The following is a 25,383-nucleotide window of genomic DNA, read 5'->3' as shown; positions in this document are numbered from 1 at the left end:
TTGTCTCCTCCATTCAGACGGCACCAGCTGACAGGTCCTTGGCATCAAACCCTTCACAAATTAACACAGCTACTGCTTTCTACAAGGGAGCCTATAGCTGAAATGGTTGGTGGGAACAGGGCTTCAACATGGGAAGTGACAGTGCAGGAAGCAGGAAGTTAAATTTACTCCACAGGGCCCCTAAAGGGAAAGTGCAAGACAGTATGTAGGTATGCAGTGGAGGACTAATTTTAAAAACTATAGAGTCTTATAGCTGTTCCTTTTTACTTAAGAGGATCTGTCAAAATTTGAAAGACTGTCAAATTATCCTGTAAGTTCTTACTCAGCTAAATTAATTGCAGGTTTAGAAAGACTGCTATAATGGCAAATCATTATTTTCTATTTTTGTAATTTTGGTGACAATTGCAGACGATGGCAAAATTTATAGGTATGTACTGACCTGAGATGAATCCTGATTGTTTCCACTGCTCCAGGAAAAACTACAGTCAAATCCATGCCCTGATTATTTTACCACTGCTAAATATATCTACAATCCATATCAGTGCAGAAAGGAGAATGCTTAGTATGGGTTCCCCTAAAAGCAGACCTGAGGCAGGAACTTAGACACAGTTTATCTGAGAAAAAGAATGTAGAAGGGCTGTGGATATAGCTTAGTGGTGCAATGCTTGCCTAGCATATGCAAGGCCCTGGGTGTTGATCCCCAATACTATAGGAAAAAAGCAAAAAAAAGTTACTAGGTGGCCCTAGAGGTATTAATGCCCTGACACTTCTGGACTGCCCAGTTTGTGAGCTGAACTAATCGACACAGATAGAGGAGAGCCCTCAGATGGAGAAACAAAGAAACACAGGTGCTTGAGGTAGGAACTGTCCACCACAAGGCCATCACTGGGGTCATGGTGTGTGTGAGTGCAGGGCTAACAGCATCTGCCACTGGGAGAGGTATTGGACAGAGGACTGTAAGGAGGATTAAGATAACTTATAATTGAAGATATTAGGTGGGGGAACTTGCTAAGACAAATAAAATGGGAAGCAAAAGAATGAATGCAAACGTGAGTTAGTACAAAGGGGACTATTTACAGAGATCTTTCTTTAAGAAGAGCATCATTTTTCCAGGAGTTGACTATGCTTAACACTTCGTAGGAGGAAATCTAAGTGAAGAAAAGGAAAAGGTATACTAGTGAAAAACCTAGAGTACTATCAACCCTGCATTCCCCTATTGTTTCCTGCTCCCTAGAGGCCATTCCCTATCCATATTTCAAACTATCCCTAGCGTAGACTTGTGGGCATGTTTATCTTTTCTGTAGTGTCATCCTTGACATTAAAGCTTTAGGTGACTTATCCCTTTATTAGAAACTTCTACTGAGATATTATAATTCATAATTTCTTTGTAAATCCTTGTGTACATTCCTGGAAAGTATTTTAGAATCTCTGTTTTTATGTGGGTGTAGAGAAATGCTTTTCTGTGAGCAGACATGTAAAATTAACTTTGACATTGTTAACTTACTAGTTATAAAATTATTTCATGGAACCTCTCCTGAATAAAGGTTTTTTCAAGCTAATTAAACACATACTAGAAACTAAATCTGAAAGTGCCTCCTAGCTCAACTAAGGTAATGTTTTATTTATTAAAACATCTAAATAGAGAAGTGGCTCAATTTATAAAAATTTATAAAAGATAGAAACTTGTTTAAGAATAGAGCCATACTCACCATGGGCAATGATGATCCATCTTCAAAATACATCTAAAAAACAAAGCAAAACAGCCCACAAAATTTTAGTCACAAGTAAAATATTACAAAATCGCTTACCTAAAAATTTAGTATAGCCAAATTTAGTATAGCTCTGATCTAAAATAAGTACTATATCCAGTTTTAGTTATAATAATGGAACTTTAAATGGAAAATATACATGATTCAAGATCTAGATCAACTCATTTTCTTAAAAACAAGGTAATATATAAATATGCAACAATCTCATGCTAAAGAAGTCAAAATGTCAATACATTTACAGGAAGTCTGAATAAAATGTGGCCTTCAATATCAATTCTTAAGCCAACTTACATTGCTTATGTTGTATATTAAAGACATAATAATATATTTGACTATTGTGAAATCAACTCAGTTATCTTTATAAGATGGAAACCACAGATTTGCTAAATTGATCCAGCGAAGTCAAAACTTCTAAAAATCGTGCATGCATGTCATCATGGATCTGGGGGAAAAGAGACAACTGGTTGTGGCCACAAGTCACACTGGCATTAATGCAAGTGATTATTCCAATTATATTTCATAATGATGGTCTGAGACACAAGAGTTAGGAGAAAAAATAATAATCTGAAAAGTAGAAAAGAAATACTAGATAAAAAGACCAGCAATACGTAGACATTTTGGAAGTAAAGATTTCCTTACTTATCACAGACGGAACAATGATGGCAGCGATCCGGTTTTATAAGTTGGCATCTGTCACAATATCGGATTGCTAAGAATAAAAAGTTCCACTTAGTCTCAGATTTAACATGACACTGAATATACAATTAAATGGTTTTTTATCATCTCTCCAAATTTAAATTCTAAAAAAGCATACTGAATTTAACTTTGGTAAAAGATAAGATAGTCAACTCTGCCTAAATACAAAAAGTAACCAAGAAGACTTGCTTATAGCCAGAGTTCTCTGGAGAGGTTTCCCAAAGGTAGGACATCTCTTGGGGAAATTTTTCTAAGGTGTCCTCAATGCCCAGTAATTACAGTAAGCTTAAAAGGGGTACAGATATGTACATATCTATTAAAGTAGACAGTTTCCCTTAATTAAACTTATCTCCTGTGTATAAATGGATGAGCATACAGCTGGCTAGGATAACTAAGTAAGGATACAACCACAGAAACACACTTGCAGAATTTATAAATAAGCTCTATTAATTGCATAAGTTGGGATAGATCTCGTATCTCTGTTGACTGAGGTAAATACAATATTATGAGTACAAGAGAAGCACTTCCAACAGAGAATTTTAATTGTTGAAGCTGAAGTCCTCATCTTTTCTTCTTTAACACAGATACCTAAGGTAACATGGATGACTGATCTAGGGATGCTGAATTATGACACAAGCATCTCACAGGACACACTTAATCACTGAGGAACAGTGAAAGCAAACAGTATAAAAACTGTGTGGGAGACTTAGATTCAATTATGATTCTAAAGTAAGCTAGAAATAATTTTAGAATACTAGTGAAAATTGTACATTCTTGTTCTCATGTAAAAGGTTTTGAAATCAGTTGTCTATGTTACATTTAAGGTATCTCTCCAACTTGGACTAGTCATGTTGCTTAATAGCCAGATGGGCTAATGGGTTCCATAATGGGTAATAACGTGCTTAAAGTCACCAAAAATTTCTTGATGGGCAAGAACGAACAGTGCATGTATGTTGATGTATATTGGTTTTTTAAGACAATTATTTTATTAAATGTTAAATTATCTTAAAGACATGATCCAACTAAAAGATTTATTCCTTTCATTCTTTTATTTTTTGAGCCAGGAGCTAGCCTTGAACTGTGGATCCTCCAGTATCCACCTGAGGGCTAGGATTATAGATGTGCACGACTGTGCTCAGTTTCTAAGTAAGAGATTTATTAATTTAGTTGCATATGTAAAAAATTAGTTTGAAGCAGGGCACAGTGGTGCAAGCCTATAATCCTAGCTACTTGGGAGGCAGAGATAGGGAGGATTGTGGTATGAGGCCAACCTAGGCAGAAAGTTTGAGAGATTCATCTCAATCAATATAAGCTGGGTGTAGTGGTGTGTGTCTGTCATCCCAGCTATGCAGGAAGTGTAAAAAGGAAGATTACAGTCCAGACCAGCCTTGGCCTAAATGTGAGACCTTATCTCAAAAATAACTAAAGCAAAAAGGGTTGGGGGTGTAACTCAAGTGGTAGAGCACCTATCTAGCAAGTGCAAGGCCCTGAGTTCAAATCATGGCATTGCCCCACCCCATCAAAATTAGTTTAAATTTCAAAGATGGATAAAGAAAATGTACCAATATCTGAACTATGTTTTACATAATTATTTTTAAATTTACTACAAATGCACATAAGATTATTAACTCAATATTCATTATAGATATTCCTCCCTAAATATAAACAGGAAGGTCTATAATTAAAACTTTAAAATGAATTCTACTACATATCAAGATTTTAACACTTCTTCCATCCTCACCGAGTCATAATTGAGTAGGAGGAACAGATTTCAATTCAGTGCTGATTTAGGTGAGATCTCTGCACCAGCATTACTCATGGTTCCATCCTACTTGATGGAATTGTACAGGAAAGATTTAATAGCAATCCAAGAAATAGCACAGTATTTTAAGTGAGTGTTTGACTTTTTAAGTTATGAATATGCTTCCTAAGAGCCACAATGGCACATCATTTGGACACTGTAGAAAAGCCCTCAGTACTGACACTTACCTCCAGACATGGTCCTGGTGTAGATGGGAAGGTCTTTGGCTGCTCGCCTAAGAACTTCCTGATGGGCTTCTCCCCTTGGCTCTCTCTCCAACAATTCTTTCTCTGAGTAAGAAAGGTGGAACTGTGGAATAAATTTAAATTTTAATCAATATCTTCAAAGGAGTAACAACACATTGGTCTAGTCTAGTATACCCAAAGGTACTTATAAAATATTAATGGTGCTACATAATAGATTCAGAGAGGTAGCAGCGTTTCAAATCTGGACAAGTCTATTAACTTCACAGATCACTACTCTATGCATCTGCACAATCTAAGAAATAGCACAGTATTTTGAAGTGAGTCTTTTTGCCTTTCGAAAGGATTGCTCTGGTTACTATGTTAAGAATACATAGAAGAAGGCAAAGATGAAAGCAAGGACCTAAATGAAGGAGGGAGTGAATTTAACCAAGATATATTGTAAGTACTGTTGTAAATGTCGCAGTGTACCCTCAGTACAACAATAACGTGATAAAAATTTTTAAATTTTTAAAAAATAGGCTATTGGAAATATATGAAGTGAGAGATGGTGGTGGCTTAGCTCCGGGTGGCAGCAGTGGGAGGGCCATGAGCACACACATGGTTTGAGAGTATGACTGTAGAGTTTGCTGACTGTTTTGATGTGGAGTTGAAGAGAAAAAGAGTAGCCAAGGGTTTTGGCCTGGACAACCAGAGGATGGAGTTGTCATTACTAAGACAGCAAAACCTTAGTGACAGAATGATTGGGAATGTGGGCAAGAAATCAAAAGTTTGCTTTTAGATATGTTAAATTTGAAATCCTTTTTTTTGTTTGTTTGTTTTTTGGTGGTATCAAGTTTGAATTCAGCGCCCTGTGCTTGTTAGGCAGGTGTTCTACCACTTGAGTCATGCCCCCAGTCCTATATTTGAAGGGTTCTGGGAAGAGGTTATAGGCAAGCCTTAAATGAGGACACCATGAAGACTATAATATCTCAGACAAGGGAGATAATTGAGACCCTGAATGAGGTAGGGAGACAGAAGGTGAGAGGGAGAAGAAAAGAGAGAAGAGATTTTAAAAAGAGAGAGAGAAATGTATGGAGGTGCAAACTTCAGTAGGAGTTGGATGCTGGGGGAGGAAGAGGAAGAGGGACAAAAAGGAAGATGGAGGATTCAACCATGGCTGTCAAGCATCTGGCTTGGAGGACCAAGTGGATGGCAGTAGCATTAACTAATAAATGAAGCAGATGGATCACAGTTTGGGGCAGGAGAAAGTGATGAGTTCTGGTTTAATGTTTTGAGGTGTCAGTGGAGCTGACAAGGATTGATGTTGTCAGCTACATAAATTTGAACTCAAAGAAGAGATCAGAACCGGAAGTAGCTCGGGAGTCTTCAGTGCAGAAGTTGTAGGTAAACCACCAGAGATGAGTTTACCTGTGTGAGAAGTCAGCATTTTCCTTCCAGTCTGCAACTGAGGCCATGATAGGGATAACAGAGATGATGGAAAAAAAATACTGTATGAGGAAGGAAAAAAGAGGCAGGAAAAGAAACAGAAGTGGAGAATAGAAGACAAAAGACAATGTAGAAAGCACTCTAGTCCAAGCATACCAGTAAGTCTGTGCACATATCTGTGGTTGCGGTTTCAGTATTCTTTTCCAGGTCACAAAGCATGTTATGTGGCCAAAGCTGCAATTCAAACTGATTACTTTAGAAAACAATCTACAGTGACATCTTTCAAAAAAAAAACACTTGGCCTATGTTCTTACCAGTAGCAAAGGTTAGTTCAATTCAACAAACATGCACTGATTCTTTACTTCAAGGTAATTTTGTTAATGTTTTAACTTACTTTTGAAGAATTCAACAAACAGGTACTGGGCTAAAAACGAAGGAAACCTCATACCACCAAAAAACAAACAAAAAAAGGATTTGAAATTCAACAATCAGAAAGCACTTCTGATTTCTTGCCCATATTCCCAATCATCGTATCTCTAAGGTTTTCCTATCTTAGGAAAGACACAGTCCTTCGCTCCAAGAACATTAATTAGATGAACAACCCAGAACCAGAAACAAATAGAATGATCTACTCAAAATGGAAATTTAATAATGTCCCTCTACTTAAAATCTTCTGTAGCAGAGATTGCTAGCTGTCCCTAGTAACCACTCTTCTCTTCCTGTTGACCACTGAGAACAAAGATGACATTCCCAGCCTTCTATGTGGGATAGATGTGAATAGATGTGGCCATTTAATTCTAAATGGAAATGAAGATGGTATCAGTAACCTCTAGAAAGTATCTTTATATATAAGAGCATTTTCTTCTCCTCTTCTTTCCTACTTTCTCTGGCGTATAGCTGGCACTGGAGCTCCCATCTTAGGCCAAGAGGTGGCCTTGGGAACAGAGGCTACACATGGCAGAACAATGAGATTCTGAGCTTAGCCACCTTGAAGCTGTGGACTAGCAATAGATTTTCTGAATGTAGAGGGAATGAGTCAAGCTACTTGGTTCTAGTGGCTGACAGCCAACTAATACATCTTTCATATGATAAACAGAATATCTTCGAGTTCTATTTATTCATCCTGATGTCTGACTCTAAAGTAGAAAAGAGATGTACAACAGATTTATATTGGGAACACAATAACCATCTGGTACAAAAATAATATTTTTCAAGTGGAAATTCAAGCATTTATTAACAGACATAGTGTTTTTTTATCCAAAAAAAGTCATTATGCTCAATAAGCTTGTAACACCAGTGAAAGGAAGAAAATTCAGTCTCAGAAATTAGCATTAGTGATTTCTGTCTTTAGGAGAATTTTGCTAATGCTTTAACTTACTTCCTTTGAAGGATTCATTGGTAATGTAAAGATAGTTTTCCAGTATGACCAGACAAACATTGCAAAAAGTAGATGATAAGCCATCAGGCACACAACTAAAATGAGAGAAACATAATTACCATTCATTATACAAATAAATACTTAAACTTTTGTGAATACCTCACAAAAGATCTGCACATTTTAAAATATCCAAACTAACAATCACAACAAATTATAAAAATTCACTTACATTATACTAGAGTAAGCACAACTCATTGAATATAAACCTAAAGACAAGAGGTCTGTTTCCTTTTTTTAATTCCTGAGTGCATAATTAGATCTATGTCCATGAATAGAACCCTCCCACCTGTAGACAGATCCACCTATTGCCAAAATGGCTAACAGGGATCTTGCCTAAATTATAAAAATAAGGCAGTTATGACCCCAACTTTAGAAAGTAGACAAAGCATTAAACAAATGTTAAAACTTTCAGAATTTAAGCATTTTGCTTTACTGAAGAAGCAGAGAAAGCAGTTCCTGTCTGAGAAGTGCTTGCTTGTTTTCTTGGCTCTAGTCTGTGGTGGTGGCCCTCAGTGTAATGACTGCATATTTAAACAGGACCCTCTGGACAAAGAGAGATTGCTCACAATTGAGTTCAATTGACTTGTTTATCTCACAGGGCAAAGAAAAGCATTCTCAACAGTTTCTTTTCAAAGTAATGTATACAACCACACTTGTGTGGCATTTTGAAATACTACATAAATTCAAAATAGTAATTTTGTATGCAGTGATAGTCCATTCTGAATATTCTGAATATATTAATATACAACTTAATTCTGTAAGATATAGTTGAATGAAATGTACTAATTAAAATATGGCATGTTTGGTATTTCAAAACTGTTACTAGCAATTTTTAATTTTTTTCTAAAGAATGATATTTATATGTATAGAATCATTAAAATTTTTAAATTATCCAAGAAGTCACTGAAATCAGTATAAGATGACTAGAGTCAATGGTAAGCTTCATAAATTATGGAGATAATTTGGGGCAATATTCTAAGTTGGGACAGGAAATTGTTGATATCCCTATATGTCAAGGCTCTTTGACAAGAATCTTTGGTCCAACTATGGACATTTCAGTGTAGAGTTCTTTGCCAAGAATCTGGGGATGTGGAGAAATGACAGTCACTCGCTTTCATTTCCATGTTCTCAAAGAGGGATTTCTTAATCCCAACCAAATCTAAATGGATACAATTTTTTTCAAACTATATTTTAAATATTATAACCACAACAATAACATAATAGTTTACCTTGTTCGCTAATGTTTTCCATGGACACTATAGAAATAGAAAAAAAAGGTTAACAGATTATATGATGTTTATGGTAAACACAGGGCCGAGACATTTAAATAAACTAACAGCTTGGCTTCCCTTCAAACCAACATTCTTGACATATTGCTCAGTTTTACAGGAGGGGCAAACACTGTGTGGAGAGGTGGTGAAGGAGGGAGACTGGGGCTGTGGTCAGCCAGGCCTCTGTGTGCACTTCTGCTCTGGTGCCCACCCAGCAAAGCAGCACTCTTCAAACATGCACCTTCAGTCCTTCAACTACATTACATTTCCACAGATGTTTATTGCTCTTTATAAATCAGCAACCACCTGGTTAACTCTCCACAAAGAACAAAATGTCGCATACACAGTACATACTCTTCAGATTCCTAACAGTACAAACCCTCTTGCTCAAAGGCTCTAACTGCTCCCTACTGTACAATGAGGGGCCCAGGCTATGCCTGGGGAACAGCCATCCCTCAGAAACTATTAAAAATATTCAAAAGTAGCAGGTGAATAAGGACAGGAGCCACAAGTGCTCCTGACAAACTGGGACAAGAAACTGTATTTAGTAATCCAGATCATTTTTTTACCTTTTATATTGTCTATTTGTTTTGCTAACCATGTGGTCTTCCTGTGTTTGTAATAAAGTCTTTTGGAAGTTTTGGCCTATCTCAGTTTTCTCAGGGAAAGTTGGACTTTTCTGCTCAGTTTTTTAAAGGGCTGCAGGATTCTCCTTAGTTCTGGAATGAAATACTACTTCCTTAAAAAGGACTAGAATCACAGGGTAATGTAAGAGAATTTTAGGATCACCTGATCCTTTCCAAGCAGCTACTGAATGCCAGCACAGGCATTTCTCTAGGGTCAGTGGAGTCCATAGTTTTGGAGAACAGCCCAATTCCATTACTGGACTGCTTTAAGAATAAGGAAATTCAACTGTACAGTGTTGAAATTTGTCTCTTTGTGGTTTTTACCTGTGATATATAGGTTTCCAATCTGCAGCAATAAATAAAATCTAAATGACAGCTCTTCACATACTTAAAGTTCCTGTGTATTTCAGATGTTTTCTCTAATCCAAATAATGTTATCACTTCCAGATTTTCCACCAACCACCTAGAGATTCTATGAGAAAGAGAACTCTGACTTACCCCTTGTTTGCAAACAAACTTGTAGGACTGGCCATTTCTAAGTCAAAGATCATGATGCCTGCCTGACTCACTCTGGAGATCAGATATGTTTTTTAAAGGTTCTTGATTCCCTTTGACTTACACACAGCCTGTTCTATAAGTGTGCTTACAAATCAAAGGCAAGTTAGAGTTCACTTTCTCATGAAATCTCTGAAGTTTTTAATCTGCCAGAGGGAAGACTGGAGGCAAGCTTGTTTCTCAGAGTGGACCACCATGTCTTTGAATTTCTCTCTAGGCACTGACTTCCCTTGTCATCAAAAGTACTCCAGACCTAACTACAACTCTGCACAGTCTATTTAAAAGAAAGAAGAGCAGAATTTTGAATGAAAGATTTTATACGTGAAAATAAAAGGTGAAAAATGATTTAAGTAGCTGTATCTTCTAAGTATCTTATAAATGAACTGTCTTTTTTTAAAAACAAAAGATGTGTCATCCCAGAAACCTAGTTAGTGTAAACAAAAGAAGGTGGTAGTAATCTTTAACACAGAGTAATGAGGCAAAAACTTCAGTCTTGATGTGATACTTAGTCTTTGTGAGAACATCTCAAAAGTGAGAAGATCTATTTCAGATATAACAGTTTAACTCAATGGGTAAAATCAATTACTTTTTTTTTTCTATACAAACGCCTAAATCTTGTATTTGGCCCAAAAGAAGTTAGATGTAATTTACTCATGCAAATAAGAGCACTGCTGCTATTACACTAAAATATTTATTATTCATACATCTGGTGACCATCAACATACTACAACAGTAACACTGTGGGTCACAATTTTAATTTTCATTTCAAGCATTAGTTTTATCTTGGGTTAGCCTAACTTATTCCTAATCCATGTCCTACAATGATAATATTTTGTTTAGAGATTTCTAACCTTCCAAGTTACCTCTAAAACTCAAAATTCTTCCCTGATTAATTGCAGTACAGGAATCACAGCACTTTCTTGGCACTGATGGTATACAAAATGAGAGAAAGTGGGAATGGTAAGTGATTACCAGATCTTCCTGTGTGCCAACAGCAAAATTAAGGTCTTCAAGAATTGCATCTCACAACCTGGAGTAGTCATAGCAACGGAAAGGCTAATTCTGTTTTCTGGCTACCTGTTCTGCCATTAATGAGTCCTTCAAGAAATTAAATGAGTCATCAGAGAAAAGGCTGAATTGATTAGTCATCAGGCTACAATTAATAAGAATGATAGTTGTGTTATAGCATTGATTGTTCTTTAAGAAACCATTGTGCAAAAATAAATATGTAAAAACCAAAGTTGACAAGTAAGACTGTCAGTCAAAGTAATAACCCTAATACAGAAAAGAATGACAAACTTCTATGATCCAACCTGGTTTGGAATAAAATATACACTCACCTTTTCTCTTTCACCTGAATTATCAAGCCATCATTTAATTCAGAGGTCAGTAAATTACAGCCATCGATCCAAATACATTCAGTCACCCATTACTGTAAAGTTTTATTTGAGCATGTACACATCCATTCATTTATGTGGCTCCTTTTGTCTATAAAGGCAGAGCTGGGCAGTTGAGATAGACAGGATGGTATGGCCTACAAAGCCTGAAAGACTACCTGGCACTCCACAGAAAGTTTTCTGGTCCCTGTGTATTAGCCAGGGCTCTCTAGAGAAGCAGAACGAATAGAATGTATACATACATGTGTGGGCATGTGTACATGCACAGACATAGATTTATTTTAGGAAATTGGCTCATGTTAATTGTGAAGGCTGGCAAGTCGGATCTGCAGATCAGGCTGGAGACCCAGGGAAGAGTAGATGCTGCAGTCTTGGGTTCAAAATTATTGAGTTAGAACGGTATCTAACAAATCAACTACAATATCATACATGTTTATGTGTATGCCAGAAGCAATAATGACATCCTTTGTCACACTCTAGAAACCTGACTATAAATAATCCTATTCAAATCAAGTTTATTTATGCACCCTATGAGTCCCTAAGTATGCTATCAAACCAATTCTCTAAAGAGCTCAAAAACATTAACCAGTTTAGTCTAGAATGATAAAATTCATTCTTGATTATTCAGTTATTCCAGCCCTAGATTTTTTTTTATTATTCATATGTGCATACAAGGCTTGGGTCATTTCTCCCCCCTGCCCCCAGCCCCTCCCTTACCACCCACTCCACCCCCTCCCTTTCCTCCTCACCCCCTTGCTACCCGGCAGAAACTATTTTGCCCTTATCTCTAATTTTGTTGAAAAGAGAGTATAAGCAATAATAGGAAGGAACAAGGGTTTTTGCTAGCTGACATAAGGATAGCTATACAGGGAGCTGACTCACATTGATTTCCTGTGCATGTGTGTTACCTTCTAGGTTAATTCTTCTTGATCTAACCTTTTCTCTCGTTCCTGGTCCCCTTTTCCTATTGGCCTCAGTTGCTTTTAAGGTATCTGCTTTAGTTTCTCTGCATTGAGGGCAACAAATGCTAGCTAATTTTTTAGGTGTCTTACCTATCCTCATATATCCTTTGTGTGCACTCGCTTTTATCTTGTGATCAAAGTTCAATCCCCTTGTTGTGTTTGCTCTTGATCTAATGTCCGTATATGAGGGAGAACATACAATTTTTGGTCTTTTGGGCCAGCCAGCCCTAGATTTTTACCAAGTAATTTTTTTTAATTTGACTTTGGTGATTAAACATTAAGTATTTGCTGTCAAAAATTCTATCTAGTAATAAGCAACAGTTTGGCAAACTATTGGTAATTTAAATCTAGTTCAACATTTAGTCATAAACACACCAAAAATCCAAATGTTCAAATATTAACATACGCCTTCATAGCAAACAAAACATCTACTCCCCCCACCTTAACATATAATTGTTTCTAGAACTACTTGATTTTCAGATATTTTTATTGCAAATGTATGTTGCTGTGATCTATTTCTTTCTTAATCTGAATTTTCTTTTTCTTGTCTTCACATTCAAACTCTCTCCTTTAGAGGGATGATTTACCTTTATTGTTTATATACAATAACTTTTCTATGTAAACAACTATGACATTTCCAAATTCATTTTGACACAGACATATCTTAGCACCACATAAGCAATCTGATTAAGACCAGAACACCAATAAAAGATCTGGTTTCTGATGTATCCTTAAGGATAACTTTATAGACACTTTTTTTGCTTATCTTTTATTTATTGAAAACCATTCACTTAACTATACTTACACTGTTGAGAACAGAATGGTAAATAAGAGTATTCTTGTGCTCAACAAGATTGGAGATAACTAGATCACTTAATTAGAAGTTAAAACTAACTTTTACTATGGATGTAAGCATAAAATTTTTAATTAAGTAGTGCAATCAGCTCAGATTCAGGAGATTAAATAAAAAATATGAATAGCAGTACAAATACACTAACCCACATCCTGAAGCCTCTCCCTGCATTTCATGTCTCTAGCTGCCATTCCATGTTTTTGGCTTTTTCACAAGAAAATTGATTTTAACAATCATTCTCAAAATCCCTGCCTCTGCCCACTAACATCCTATTATTTCTTTGACCAGCCTCATTAATCTTTCATTCCAGTATTCCACTGCTGTCACTCCTGCTAAGGTCCCCAGTGCCCCTCAGCACTACTAATTCTCTAGCAGAATTAATTACACTCTTTTTGAAATACTTTGTCAAACCAACAGTGAATTCTTGGACAAAACTGGCCAGTAGAACCCCTGTAGTATAATCTTTTGTCCTTTCAACTGCTTTCCACGAAGCTAGAGCTCACTTTCACAGTATGAGATCAAAATTGTTTTGCTGATAGAGCATTTTAATAAGACCTGAAAAAAAATTACATGAATATTACCAGTTTAATTCTAGCTATATCTTTTTATTACTAATAATTTTAATTTATTTTCTTCATCATGTATCAACTTACATTTTTCCTTTATTTTAATTTTACCTTTTGGAGCTGGGGATTGAACTCAGGCCTTAGCATGTACTAAGCATACACTCTACCACCAAGCTACACTTCCAGCCTTACTACATTTTTATGGTCCTTATAAAACTCTTTTTCTTTGTGGTCCTACTATATACCATGGTGATTTTAGAGACCGTTCCAGAGTTTGCCTTCTTCTCCATTCTCTGTCCTCATCTCATACTACTTCAGTCTTATGCAAATCCTTCCACCACTCTGGGCTTTCTTTTCTCTTAAACACACAACTCTTTCCCCTCCCCAAAGTCCCTTCACTGGCATTTAACTCTAGTCTAATCCTCCAGTATGTGTGACCTTGATCACAATACCAAGCTAAGCTATGCTATAATTTTATTGTTTAAATAAAAATGTGCACTTTAAAATGCTATGTCTTTCTTATTATCGCTTATGTCTTCTCTTCAACAAAATTGGAGAAGAGGGCAGAACAAGTTCTGCCTGGAAGTGAGGAGGGTGGGGGATAGGGGGGAGAGATGGCCCAAACAATGTATGCACATATGAATAAATGAATTAAAAATATGCACTTTATTGTGGAGAGTTGTCTGGTCATAAAATTATCTTTACTGTTCTGATGTATCTGAAAAAAGTGACTTTTAAAAACCTTGGGTCATTCTAAAAATAACTTTATCTGTGGTTTTATAGGAACTACTTTGTGAAGGACAGTCAAGTAGATTCAGAATAGAAAGAAGAGTAAGGATAAGTCTTCAACAGTGCTGAACTTGAAATCCAAACACAGGGCTCTTATATAACAGCCAGGTCTTAACCATACTCACTACCAGGCAATCAACATTCCTCATTGGGTCCTCACATAGTTCCTTAAAAAATTCATCTTGCAATAAGAAAAGCATGACCTCTTCTAAAATGTAAGTTGATAATGATGTTACCTCACTAAAACAATTCCAAGACTGTACTGCATTTACAATAAAGTCCAATCTCACATCAGCCTGTGGGGAGGGTCATGATCGGCTCTTGCCTACCTCTCCTCCACCACTTCTCCTCATTCCTTGCCTTGTCCACCAAGCTGCAGCCACACTGAGCATCATCTCTACAATACAAAAGCCTGCGTATCTTGACCCTGTCTGAGAAGCTCGCCTGATCCCATTCCTGGTGGCTCAGAATCATCCTTCAGCAGCAGTTTAAATGTCAGTTTCTCACTGTGGATTCCTATCTACTTTATCCCTGCAATCACCATCCCAATATACTGCTTCTTCCTTGACACAGACCACACCACAACTATTTCTGTTTGTTTGCTTCTTTTTCTTGCCCCTCAATGAAATGTGCATGCTGGCTCTACCACTTATTTGACACTTTACCTTGGCTAAGTGATTCAGTCTGTCTAAATTTTATTTCAGTGTTCATTTCACAGGGCTGTTGTGAGAACTAAACTAAGAAAGCAAAAGCTGCTAGAAGGGAATCTGGCACACATGGAGGGCTGTTAGCTGACTATGGAGGATAAATACATCGCCATACAGTGCAATCTGAAGAGTCGGAGTTCTCCAAAGTTTACTGCTAACAGTTTTATAAACAGTCTAGGGGAAGAAGTACACAGTGAATGTTTAGCTTGCAGTAATGCTAAAATTTTCAGGAGAGTAAAATGCCAACTGGTTAGAAATGAATTGCTGAAGACCTTTTAAAGTGTGAACAAGCAGAAAAATGCAGAATTGCAATGTGAGCAATTTAATGTGAGAAAAAAACTAAGCCAGTGATTTTTTAATTTTCTTTTATTTGCAGTGCTAGGGATTGAAAGCAGGGCCTTGCACATGCTACACAAGAGTTCTGCCACTGAGCTACATCCTCCAGCCTACACCAGTGAGGTTTAAACTATATTTTCTTACATTACCCCTCCCAGAGCTCCTTTCCCTTCAACCTCACCCCCATCTGTACCTCCCCATGTCTAATTCAGACTCTGTTAAGGTCTGACATGCAGGATCTCAATATTAGGTATGGAGGGAGGAGCTTTGTGATTGGGAAGAAGTAGGACTTCCCAGTTGGTTGATCTATTTCTCCAGCCTCCCCACTAGAATTTATATCTAACAAACTATACTGACCTAAAGTATGCACTATAAATGACTAACATGGAAAATGGCCCTGGAGTTATTGGAGACGTTTCATGAAGAACAACACATTGCAGTATCAAAGACAAAAGTAAACAATGATATAAATATAAACTAAGATACAGGAAGTTCCTTACTTAAGACCAGTCCAAACCGTTTGTCTCCTGGGTGGTTGGGGCTAGCCAACCACTAGCCATAAAAAGTCTTTGCAAGATGTACATGAAACCTAGCATCAACAATATCACAAAAACTAGCTACTCTGTGGTAAGAGAAGCCTACTGACTTTGCAAATATTGACACCCAGCTCCCTTCCACCATGGTGTGCCAGGGCTGCCCTCATTCTCTTCCTCTACCTGCTGGGCCAGGTCAGCAGGCATTCATCCCACTCCAAACCTTCAGTGATAACACATCTATTACTTTGCTAGAGCTGCCATAACAAAGTACCACAGACCAGGTGTCTCACATAACAGAAATTTGTGTTCTCATGATTCTAGAGGCTGATACCCAAGATCAAAGTGTCGGCAAGGTTGGTTTCCATGAGGCCTCTCTCTTGGCTTGCCATGGATACCTTATCATCATGTCTTCACATCATTTTCTCTGGGTATCTCTATATCCAAATGTCCTCTTCTTATAAGGACACCCAATCATAGTGGATTACAGCCTGCTCTAATAACTCATTTTAATTTAATCATCTCTTTAAAGGTCCTACGTTCAAATACAGTCACATTCTGTGGCCCTCAAATTTGGAATTCTAAACCTAAGAATGTTGAGTGGAAGAACTACAGCTCATGACATCCTCTGAACTCAAACTGCAGTTGGAACGGGGTGAAGGCCAGATGGGGGTGAAAGGGCAGCTGGGGCTAGTGAGTGTGGGTACTCAGATGACATGGGGTAAAATTAAACTAAAGGAACTCCAGGAAGGGAACATTTGTTCAATGCTCACTTCGGCCAGGGATTGAGGCTAAATTCTTCAAATGTTTACAGATTATCACATCTTTAAGGTAGGTGGTATTATAATTCTAAAAGCCCAGAAAGCCTCTTAGAGGTAAAATAATTTCTAATGTCATTCAAGTCATACTATATGGAGCTGAGCTCTAAATATCAGCCTGACCCTAAAACTCTTTAAAGAATCCTATATGTATCCCCACCCAGCACAACAATAAAATAGAAAAAATAAAATAAAATATTGATAGAAAAAAACAAAAAAAAAAGAATCCCATGTGATCTCTGGTGCCTCCTGACCAGGTACTCCACTGTTTCTTTGTCCTGAGCAGCTGTTCCCATTTGGTTGCTCCTGCCTGTGTATGGCCACTTCCTGTTATTTTTGAGGGATGCTCTGGGAAGCAGGGTATAAATGCCCTCCTTTGTCATGCTTCCTCTGTCATCCTGCTTAAAACATCTGGAAACATGCAATGCTATTATAACCTTTGGACACAATTCAAATATTTGGCCATATTTCAGAGCATAACCTGAACTTAAACTTTCCTGAGCATCTCACTTCAAGAACTGAGAAGGAACAAGGCTCTGGGTTCCTAGGGCAAGACGGAGATGGTGATATCTGGAAGTTCAGAGCTAAGACAGTAGTTTCCTGACCTCCAGACTCAGCAGTAGAGGGAAAGAAAGAGAATTCTGGAGTGTCCAGGCACACTCCAAAGTATATTCCTCACTTGTAGAAAACTGGTATTAACAGAAATAGCACATCAATCTGTCCTGGGTTGGTAATTTTAATTCTTAAACATTTATAAAGATATTCCCAGTTAAAAGTATTTCTCCTCTGCCACCAATGACATCATTTCATTTCTCTTTATTCCTTAGTACAGTAAGAACACTTAGCTTGCTATCTACCCTCTTTTAAAAAGATTAAGTGTGTAATACAGTAGTGTTGAGTATAGACACAATGCTGTAAAGCAGATCTAGAACTTACTCATCTACATACCTGAAAAGCTTTATACTTGTTGAATGGCAACCCATTTCCCCCTCATTTCAACTCCTTGACATTCTCTGTTTTTGATTATATTAGATTCCTCATATAAGTGGAATCATGAAGTATTTATTCTCCTGTGACTGCCTCACATCACTTAGCATCATGTCCCTAGGTCCATCCTGCCGTTGCACATAGCAGATTTACCAAATCATTCTAAATATCTTTGTGGGTGTGTGTGTGTGTTTTACTTGGGTAGAACACAGAACCTTACACATGCTAGGCAAGTGCTCCACCAAAGAGGTACATCCCCAACCCTTCTTGATTTTATTTTTGAATCAGGGTCTCACTAATTTGCCCAAGCTGGTCTTGAACTTATGATCCACCTGCCTCAGCTCCCAAGTAGCTGGGATTACAGATATGTACCACCACACCCAGTTTGTTCTAATACCTAAGTAGTTGTACTTTACAGAAACACATGATGTAAAATCTAGATTAATAAAGGCTGGGAATACATTAAATGTTTATAGTTGGACCATTAAAAATATGTGTATCTTTCAATGCATCTGTTCTGAAAGGAAATAAAGACTTTGTCTCATGACCATGACCCTGAAAAATGCTCTGCCACTTTCATCTTGGAAAAGGGAAAGTCAATTCCTGAATCATTGTCAGCATTAAGCAACGGAGATAAATAAAGAAATCTGATCTCAGAACTACGCCCTTGACCTCGTGTCCTTGTTTTGAAGCTTACTCGGTTGAATCCCAAAATCTCTCTGTCTCGCATTAAAACAGAAGGAATTCTCAGTGCCAGCAAGTTGTGCAATGCGCTGTAAATTTACTTATGCTGTACAGAGTTGTATTGATCCTTTCCTATGCGTGGCTACAACTCAACTACACATTCCTACAGTCACTGAGTCTTTTCAGTTCCAACCCTCTTCCTTTCTAATTCTAGATGCCTTTCTTGAGGAATGAGTGGCATGGCTGTGACTGGCTTCTTTGTATCATGGAAGTCTATGGTGGACCCTACACCCTTGGAAAAGTCCTACCTGGTTCCTGTATAATGATTGTTTAGTGTCAACAGGAGGTTCAAGTAGGAATTTATATCAGGAAACATTCCCTTCATACTCAGAACCAAAATTTTAGAACTTAAGGAGCCCTAATAATTATATTGTCCAATATAACTACTCATGGTATTTCCTATGTATGTATGTATGCAGAAGTTCTGTTTGTATTTTGGTTATTTCATCACTTTAAATAAAGAATATATCATCAGGTAGAAACAATTTTGTAGTGTTTTGGTTTTTTTCAGACAGGGTCTCACTATGTAGCCCATGCTGGCCTTGAACTCACTATACAACACAGGCTGTCCTCAAACCCATTACCCTCCTGCCTCAGCTTCTTGAGTGCTGAGAAAACAGGCATGAGCCACCACATCTGTCCTGTAGTGTGTTTTTTAATGTTGTCAGGTCAGTTTCTTATCTGTTATACTGAGAATTATCACAATACTAAGAATACTTCACTTTTTCACTACCAAATATTTGCTATTTGATTTGTTAAGTAGAAAAACTAATGCTTATTTTCTTTGCTTCCCCAAGGAAATACATACCTCCTAAAACCATCTTCCAAGGTAAACAGCTACATGTTGAGGACTATAGGACCAGCACACATGCACAGATAACACATTTTAAAATTAAACTAATATTTCTAGCTCCATAAAAGTTATCTGACACATAGTAATTAAAACTTTCTAGAGAAAGGAACTATCTAAGGCTGTAATGCCAATCTTTGTGTTTATGATGCCTACTGAAATAGAATTTACAGAGGCACACTTGAAGAGATGATTGAAAAGATTTAAAACAACACTAACACCAGTAAAAACTCCTACAGAACAACACTGGGTCACAATATCTGCTAAAACACTAGACTGCTCTTCAGTACTGGAAAGCAGTATTTTCCTTTGTAACTTCACTGTCATATATTCACAAATTTCTTTCTTTGATCCCAGCTTGCATTACATAATGCCATTACCTTCTGATGTGGATCACAATCAAGCTGACTATACCTGCTGTTAATACTACGGATATTTGGTTGCAGCAAAAGCAAATTTCACATAATCCTAACGGCAGTCCTCAGATGAAAGATTTGTATGACTACTGCCATAAGTATAACAGTGCAATATTATGCAAATACCACTGTATTGCGTACTGGATGTACTCATTTACGTAAGTTGGAAGTTACAGAAAGTTGCAAAATTCTGTAAGAAATTACAGAAGATAGCTATCCATCCTGCACCATAAGCTGTTGAATATTAGGGGAGAATGGTGATAGAGAAAGAGTAAGTAATGGTGGGATTAATTTGATTAAAACACAGTAAATACAGTCCTGAAGTACCAAGGTGAAACCCCTCTGGACTATCAACATACACTTAAAAAAATGAAGGACAAGAGGGTAAAGTAGGTCTTTCCCAGGGGTGGGTACCAGTGAGAGGTGTGTGAGCATAAGGAAAAGGTAAATGAGGGTGAATATGATGAATGAATTTTGTATTCATATATGAAAATAGAAGAATGAAACCTGTTGAAATTGTTCTAATAAGGCGGAGGGAGGAAAAGGGAGACTGATGGAGGCGGTAAATCTAACTAAGATATATTATAAGCACATATGTAAATATCACAATGTATCCCCCTGTACAACTATTATATGCTAATAAAAAAGATGATGGTTATCAATGATAGCTATCATTGATATCAAAGATGATAGTTATCAAGAGACTGAGTCTCTTCCTCTGCCAAGGTGAGAGCTGCATTTCATGTTTCCTGCTGGGATCTCTCTCCTAATTACAAGTACAGCTCTTTGCTTTCTGTTGCAAAACCTGTTTCATTCACCCTAGACTTGCAGGTACTACAAAAACTTTGCTGTTCATTCTTGAATCATGTTCAGTCCCTGGGCTGTGGATCAGGATCTAGTTCATAATTAACAGTATGAACTCTCATAGTTAATACCATGGTATTAGTTAAAACGCAATGCTTACCCCACTTCTCCCCACCAACACTTGCTTACCCAGTTTGAACATCATTTGAATCTGCCAACATGTTCTTTGAAAAGATTAAATTTCTACTTTGTAAGAAGTAGACAAAAAAGGGTAACCTTCATGAGTCCTGAGACTCTCTGGTAACTCAAAAACTGTTGTTGAACTTTTGACTAGGTGAAGTAAGCCAGGAGCTCTGGAGTTTTCTGCTCTGAGCATGATGATGGCATGAGGGTATACTGTGTAGCAATGAAGGCTAACACAGGGTTAAATGAGACCATTCACAATGCCCTGCTCATCAACTGCTCATCAACTTTCCTGCTGAACCATGAAACAGCAAGGTAGTTAAAAACTGTTGCAGTGACACGGATGTATCTCATGGACACCTCCAGAGACCTTCATATTTGGATATATTAAAAGGGTATGTAATAGGCTTCTCTGGAAACACATTTTCACCTGCTCAGGGAAAAAAATCCTCAACAAATTAACACAGAAATACTGTATTATTCAGTATACACGCAAAAGAATTTAAGTCAAGGACTCAAATAGGTATTTGTAGACAAATGCTCACAGTGACATCATTCACAATAGCCAAAAAAGGTGGAAGCAACTTAAATGTCTATGGATGGATGAATGGATAAACAGAATGTCATATACGTGCCATGGAGTATTATTCAGACTTAAAAATGAAATTCCAACACATGCTACAACACAGATGAACCTTAAAGACATTGTCTAATGAAGTAAACCAGACACAAAAGGTCAAATATTGTAAGATTCCATTCATATGAAGTACCTAAAATACTCAGATTTATAGAGGCAGAAAGTAGAATGGTGGTTGCCAGGAGCAGGAGATGGGGTAATAAGGAGTTACTGCTGTTTAATGGGTATGGAGATTCAGTTTGGGAAGCTGAAAAACTCTAGAGATGGATAGTGGTGATGGTGAATAGTAGCTAATGTCACTGACTATATACTTTTTAAAAATGGCTAAAGTGATAAGCTTCTATGATGTGTTTATTTTAGCACAACCCGCAAATGCATCACCTTCCTGCTCAGAGCTTATTCTCCTTGAATGTTCTCAAGTCAACATTCAACTTGAGCTACAGTTTTCTTTCTCCCCTATGGTAGTTTTCACACTGCAGAGTTTTTGTTGTTTAATATTTTAAAAAAGCAATCCCAGAAGTGGCAAGTAAAGAAAAACACAGCTTTCCTGGGATGTAGATGTCTAGCTAAGCATTTCTACTTGTGAAGTAGCTCATTAAAGAATCTCCCCAGATTCTCAGTGCCAGAAATTCAAAAGAATGCCTGGGTAAAATGTCAAATCCCACCCCTCCTTGACCTTTTCCAGTCAACAAGAAATAGATGAAACTATGAGAGTAAAATCCTAAGGCTTGATACATATATCTGTCTCAGATCAACAGCCTTAAATCAGAGTTCATGGCACATTCTAAGACGGGTATGGCAAGGAAAAGGGGAGCTGAAACATAAGTTTTTAAAGTCTTTTTAAAATCTAATATGAGTAAAAACTTCAGCACTTTAAGGGTAGATATCCAAAAACTACTAAAATAGATTACGGTATGTAATCTGACTAAGTTGACTAAGTTTGCTTCCTGCAAGTATATCCCATTTTTTTTTTAGTGATTTAAGTATATTGGGTAGGTTATTTCATACATTCTACATGATTGCTATTTATAATTGTAGATAGAATGATATTCATTATTATAATTTATTATCTTTTAAATATTCAAATGAGTTCTACTATTATCATCTAAATCCTTATTACTGATGATTCATTTCAAAGTCCAGAAAGAAAAGCATTTTTGTTATTATATTTTAAACCATAAAAATATCACAAACTTGTTTATGAACATCTTGAATCACCAAATAATAAAAAGCTAAAACAGATAAACCTCTCATGAAGGATTCAGAATTCTATGATGTTTGAGATGTCTACCGTGCTCACTAAGCTCAAATTAAACAAGTTTGGCTGGCATTCATCTATTCACCCATTTAAGGAAGAGCTAATGCTAAGTTATAAAGGTTCTTCCACTATAATAAAAGACTTAAAAAAAAAAAAAAAGAAAGCTAATGCACTGAATATCTCTATGTGCTAGCCTGTCTGTCAGGCACCAGGGCTACAATGGTGCGTAAACCAGACAGGGCTATTACCCAGGAAATTTCTATATGTCATCTCCAGATAATACAAAAGTTAAGTTTACCTAATACAGTAAAGCCTTTTTAATTTAGACAGAGTTAATTCGGATATCCCAGCAATTCTTAAATTAGTATATTTGATTCTTTTTGATAAAACCTTTTACATTAAATTTAAGGTCATCAGAGTATAGTCAGTAATAAGTTCAAAACAAGAGTTAAATGTCTACATTGTTAAATTCTCAGTCCCATCTTACTTGATGTCTGAATATACTTGTTAAAGTCCATTCCTCCCTTTTCCTTGATACCCCTTCCTCAATAAGCTTCAGGAAATCACATTCTCTTATTTTTCCTCTACTTTCACTGGTCACTTCTTCTCAGTCTTTGTTACCTCCTACTTAGTTCCTAAACTCTCAGTGTTGGTCATCTTTGGTCCACTTCTCTTTCAATTTACACGCTCCCTTGGGAGAACAAATCTGTCTACTGTCGAGTCTTAAATCAATTTATATGCTGAAGTCTCCCAAATTTATTCATCCATTCTAGACCTCTCTCATATATGCAACTGCTTACTCAGAAGCTCTATTTCAACATCAACACATCCAGTCAACTAATGAGCCAAGGCAACACCCCACCCCCACAAGTCTGCTCCATACCTCCATTGATCTCTGTTCTGGTTCCTCATGCCAAGAACAGTGGAATCACTCTTGGCTCTTCTCTTTCACTGCTTACATATGTCCACAAGGAAATTCTGTTGTTTCTACTTTAAAATACATCCAGACTCTGACCAACCACTCACCACTTCTAATACCCACACCACAGTTTGACACACCACCATTTCTCATATGGATTAATACAGTACCTCAGGTTTCATTGTAGGCAGAATGATATTTTTAAACCTAATTAATAGCATGTCACTTCTCTATTCAACTAACTGCAACAGGTCTTTTCATTCCAAGTGAAGGCAAAATCCTCACAATGGCCTATGAGCCCCTGCATAGTCAGCACCTTCTCACAGCGCCTCTGGTCTTCCCGTCCCCTTGCTTACTCCACTGCAGGCAAACAGCAGGCAAACTCCAGCCTTGAGGCTTTTACACAAACCAGGTCCTGCCTGACATGCATTTGTCCCCAGTACCAGCCTGGTTAAATTCCTCAACTCTTTTAGGTCTTTGCTTAAGTTCCTCTCCCACTTCTGCCACATTATTTTTTTTTTCATTTTAATTGATTTCTTTTTTTTTAATCTTTTATTCGTATGTGCATACAATGTTTGGGTCATTTCTCCCCCCTTCCCCCGCCCCTTCCCTTTCTCCTCGCCCCTTCCCTTTCTTCCTACCCCTACCTTTTCCTCCCCACCCCCTCGCTTCCAGGCAGAAACTGTTTTGCCCTTATCTCTAATTTTGTTGAATAGAGAATATGAACAATAATAAGAAGGACCAAGGGTTTTTGCTAGTTGAGACAAGGATAGCTATACAGAGAGATTCCTAGCATTGCTTCCATGTACATATGTGTTACATTCTAAGTTGATTCTTCTCGAACTGACCTTTTTTCTAGTTCCTGGTCCCTTTCTCCTATTGGCTTCTGTCACTTTAAAGTTTCTGCATTAGTTCCTTTGCACTGAGGACATCAAATGTTATCATGTTTTTTGGGTTTCTTATCTATCCTCATACCTCCCTTGTGTGCTCTCACCTTATCATGTGACCAAAGTCCAATCCCCTTGCTGTATTTGCCCTTGATCTAAAGTCCGCATATGAGGGAGAACATATGATTTTTGGTCTTCTGAGCCTGGCTAACCTCACTCAAAATGATGCTCTCCAGTTCCATCCATTTACTTGAGAATGATAAGATTTCATTCTTCTTCATGGCTGAGTAGTATAAATACCACATTTTCTTGATCCATTCATCAGTAGTGAGGCATCTTGGTTGTTTCCATAACTTGGCTATTGTGAATAGCACTGCAATAAACATGGGTGTGCAGGTGCCTCTAGAGTAACCTGTGTCACATTCCTTTGGGTATATCCCCAAGAGTGGGCTTGCTGGATCATATTCTGCCACATTATTTAAAGTTAAAAGCTCTTCCTATCATTCCCAGTCCTGTTTTCGTTTAAGACAGTCTTGCCAAATTGTCCAGGCTGGCTTTGACAATGTACCTCAGTCTCCCAAGTGTTGGGATGATAAGTGTTTCTGCGCCACCACACCCAGTTTTTTTTCTTTTTGTCAAGACACTGATGATCCTTTATAAATTATATAAACTACTTATTTATGTTTCTTATTTCCCCCCACATACTAGAATGTGCACTCCAAGGGTAGTCAACAGATAGTTTTGAATGAATGAATAAATTGAAAGAGTGTCCAAAAACTTATGGATGGTTGACATGCATTTGATTCTTGGATTTTGTAATTATTTATTAAAGGGCCACTTATGAGAGCTGATGGTAAATTGCTGCTCTCTTCCCTTCTCTGACTGACATAAAGCTCTAGATTCCACATCTTAGTTTTCAGTATCTACTACTCCTAGAATAAGTTGTATTT

General features: G+C 37.3%; 1 protein-coding gene across 2 annotated transcripts in view; it reads right to left on the bottom strand.

The window, feature by feature from the left end:
• Positions 1–25,383, bottom strand: part of Zdhhc2 (zDHHC palmitoyltransferase 2) — a 53,464-nt gene that overhangs the window by 18,718 nt on the left and 9,363 nt on the right. Inside the window, exons 2-7 of one of the 2 annotated variants that reach the window (XM_074054737.1) lie at positions 8,565–8,591; positions 7,276–7,370; positions 6,054–6,131; positions 4,455–4,575; positions 2,409–2,478; positions 1,710–1,742 (exon numbers count right to left, since the gene is read on the bottom strand). In XM_074054737.1, coding sequence (XP_073910838.1) covers positions 1,710–1,742; positions 2,409–2,478; positions 4,455–4,575; positions 6,054–6,131; positions 7,276–7,370; positions 8,565–8,591 — 424 coding nt within the window. The remainder of the gene's footprint in view (positions 1–1,709; positions 1,743–2,408; positions 2,479–4,454; positions 4,576–6,053; positions 6,132–7,275; positions 7,371–8,564; positions 8,592–25,383) is intronic. The other variant, XM_020181995.2, reaches the window with a different exon arrangement.

This window comes from Castor canadensis, chromosome 14, assembly GCF_047511655.1.
Source record: "Castor canadensis chromosome 14, mCasCan1.hap1v2, whole genome shotgun sequence".
NCBI lineage: Eukaryota > Metazoa > Chordata > Mammalia > Rodentia > Castoridae > Castor > Castor canadensis.
The sequence above is the reverse complement of the archived record's forward strand: the minus strand, read 5'-3'. Positions and strand labels throughout refer to the sequence as shown.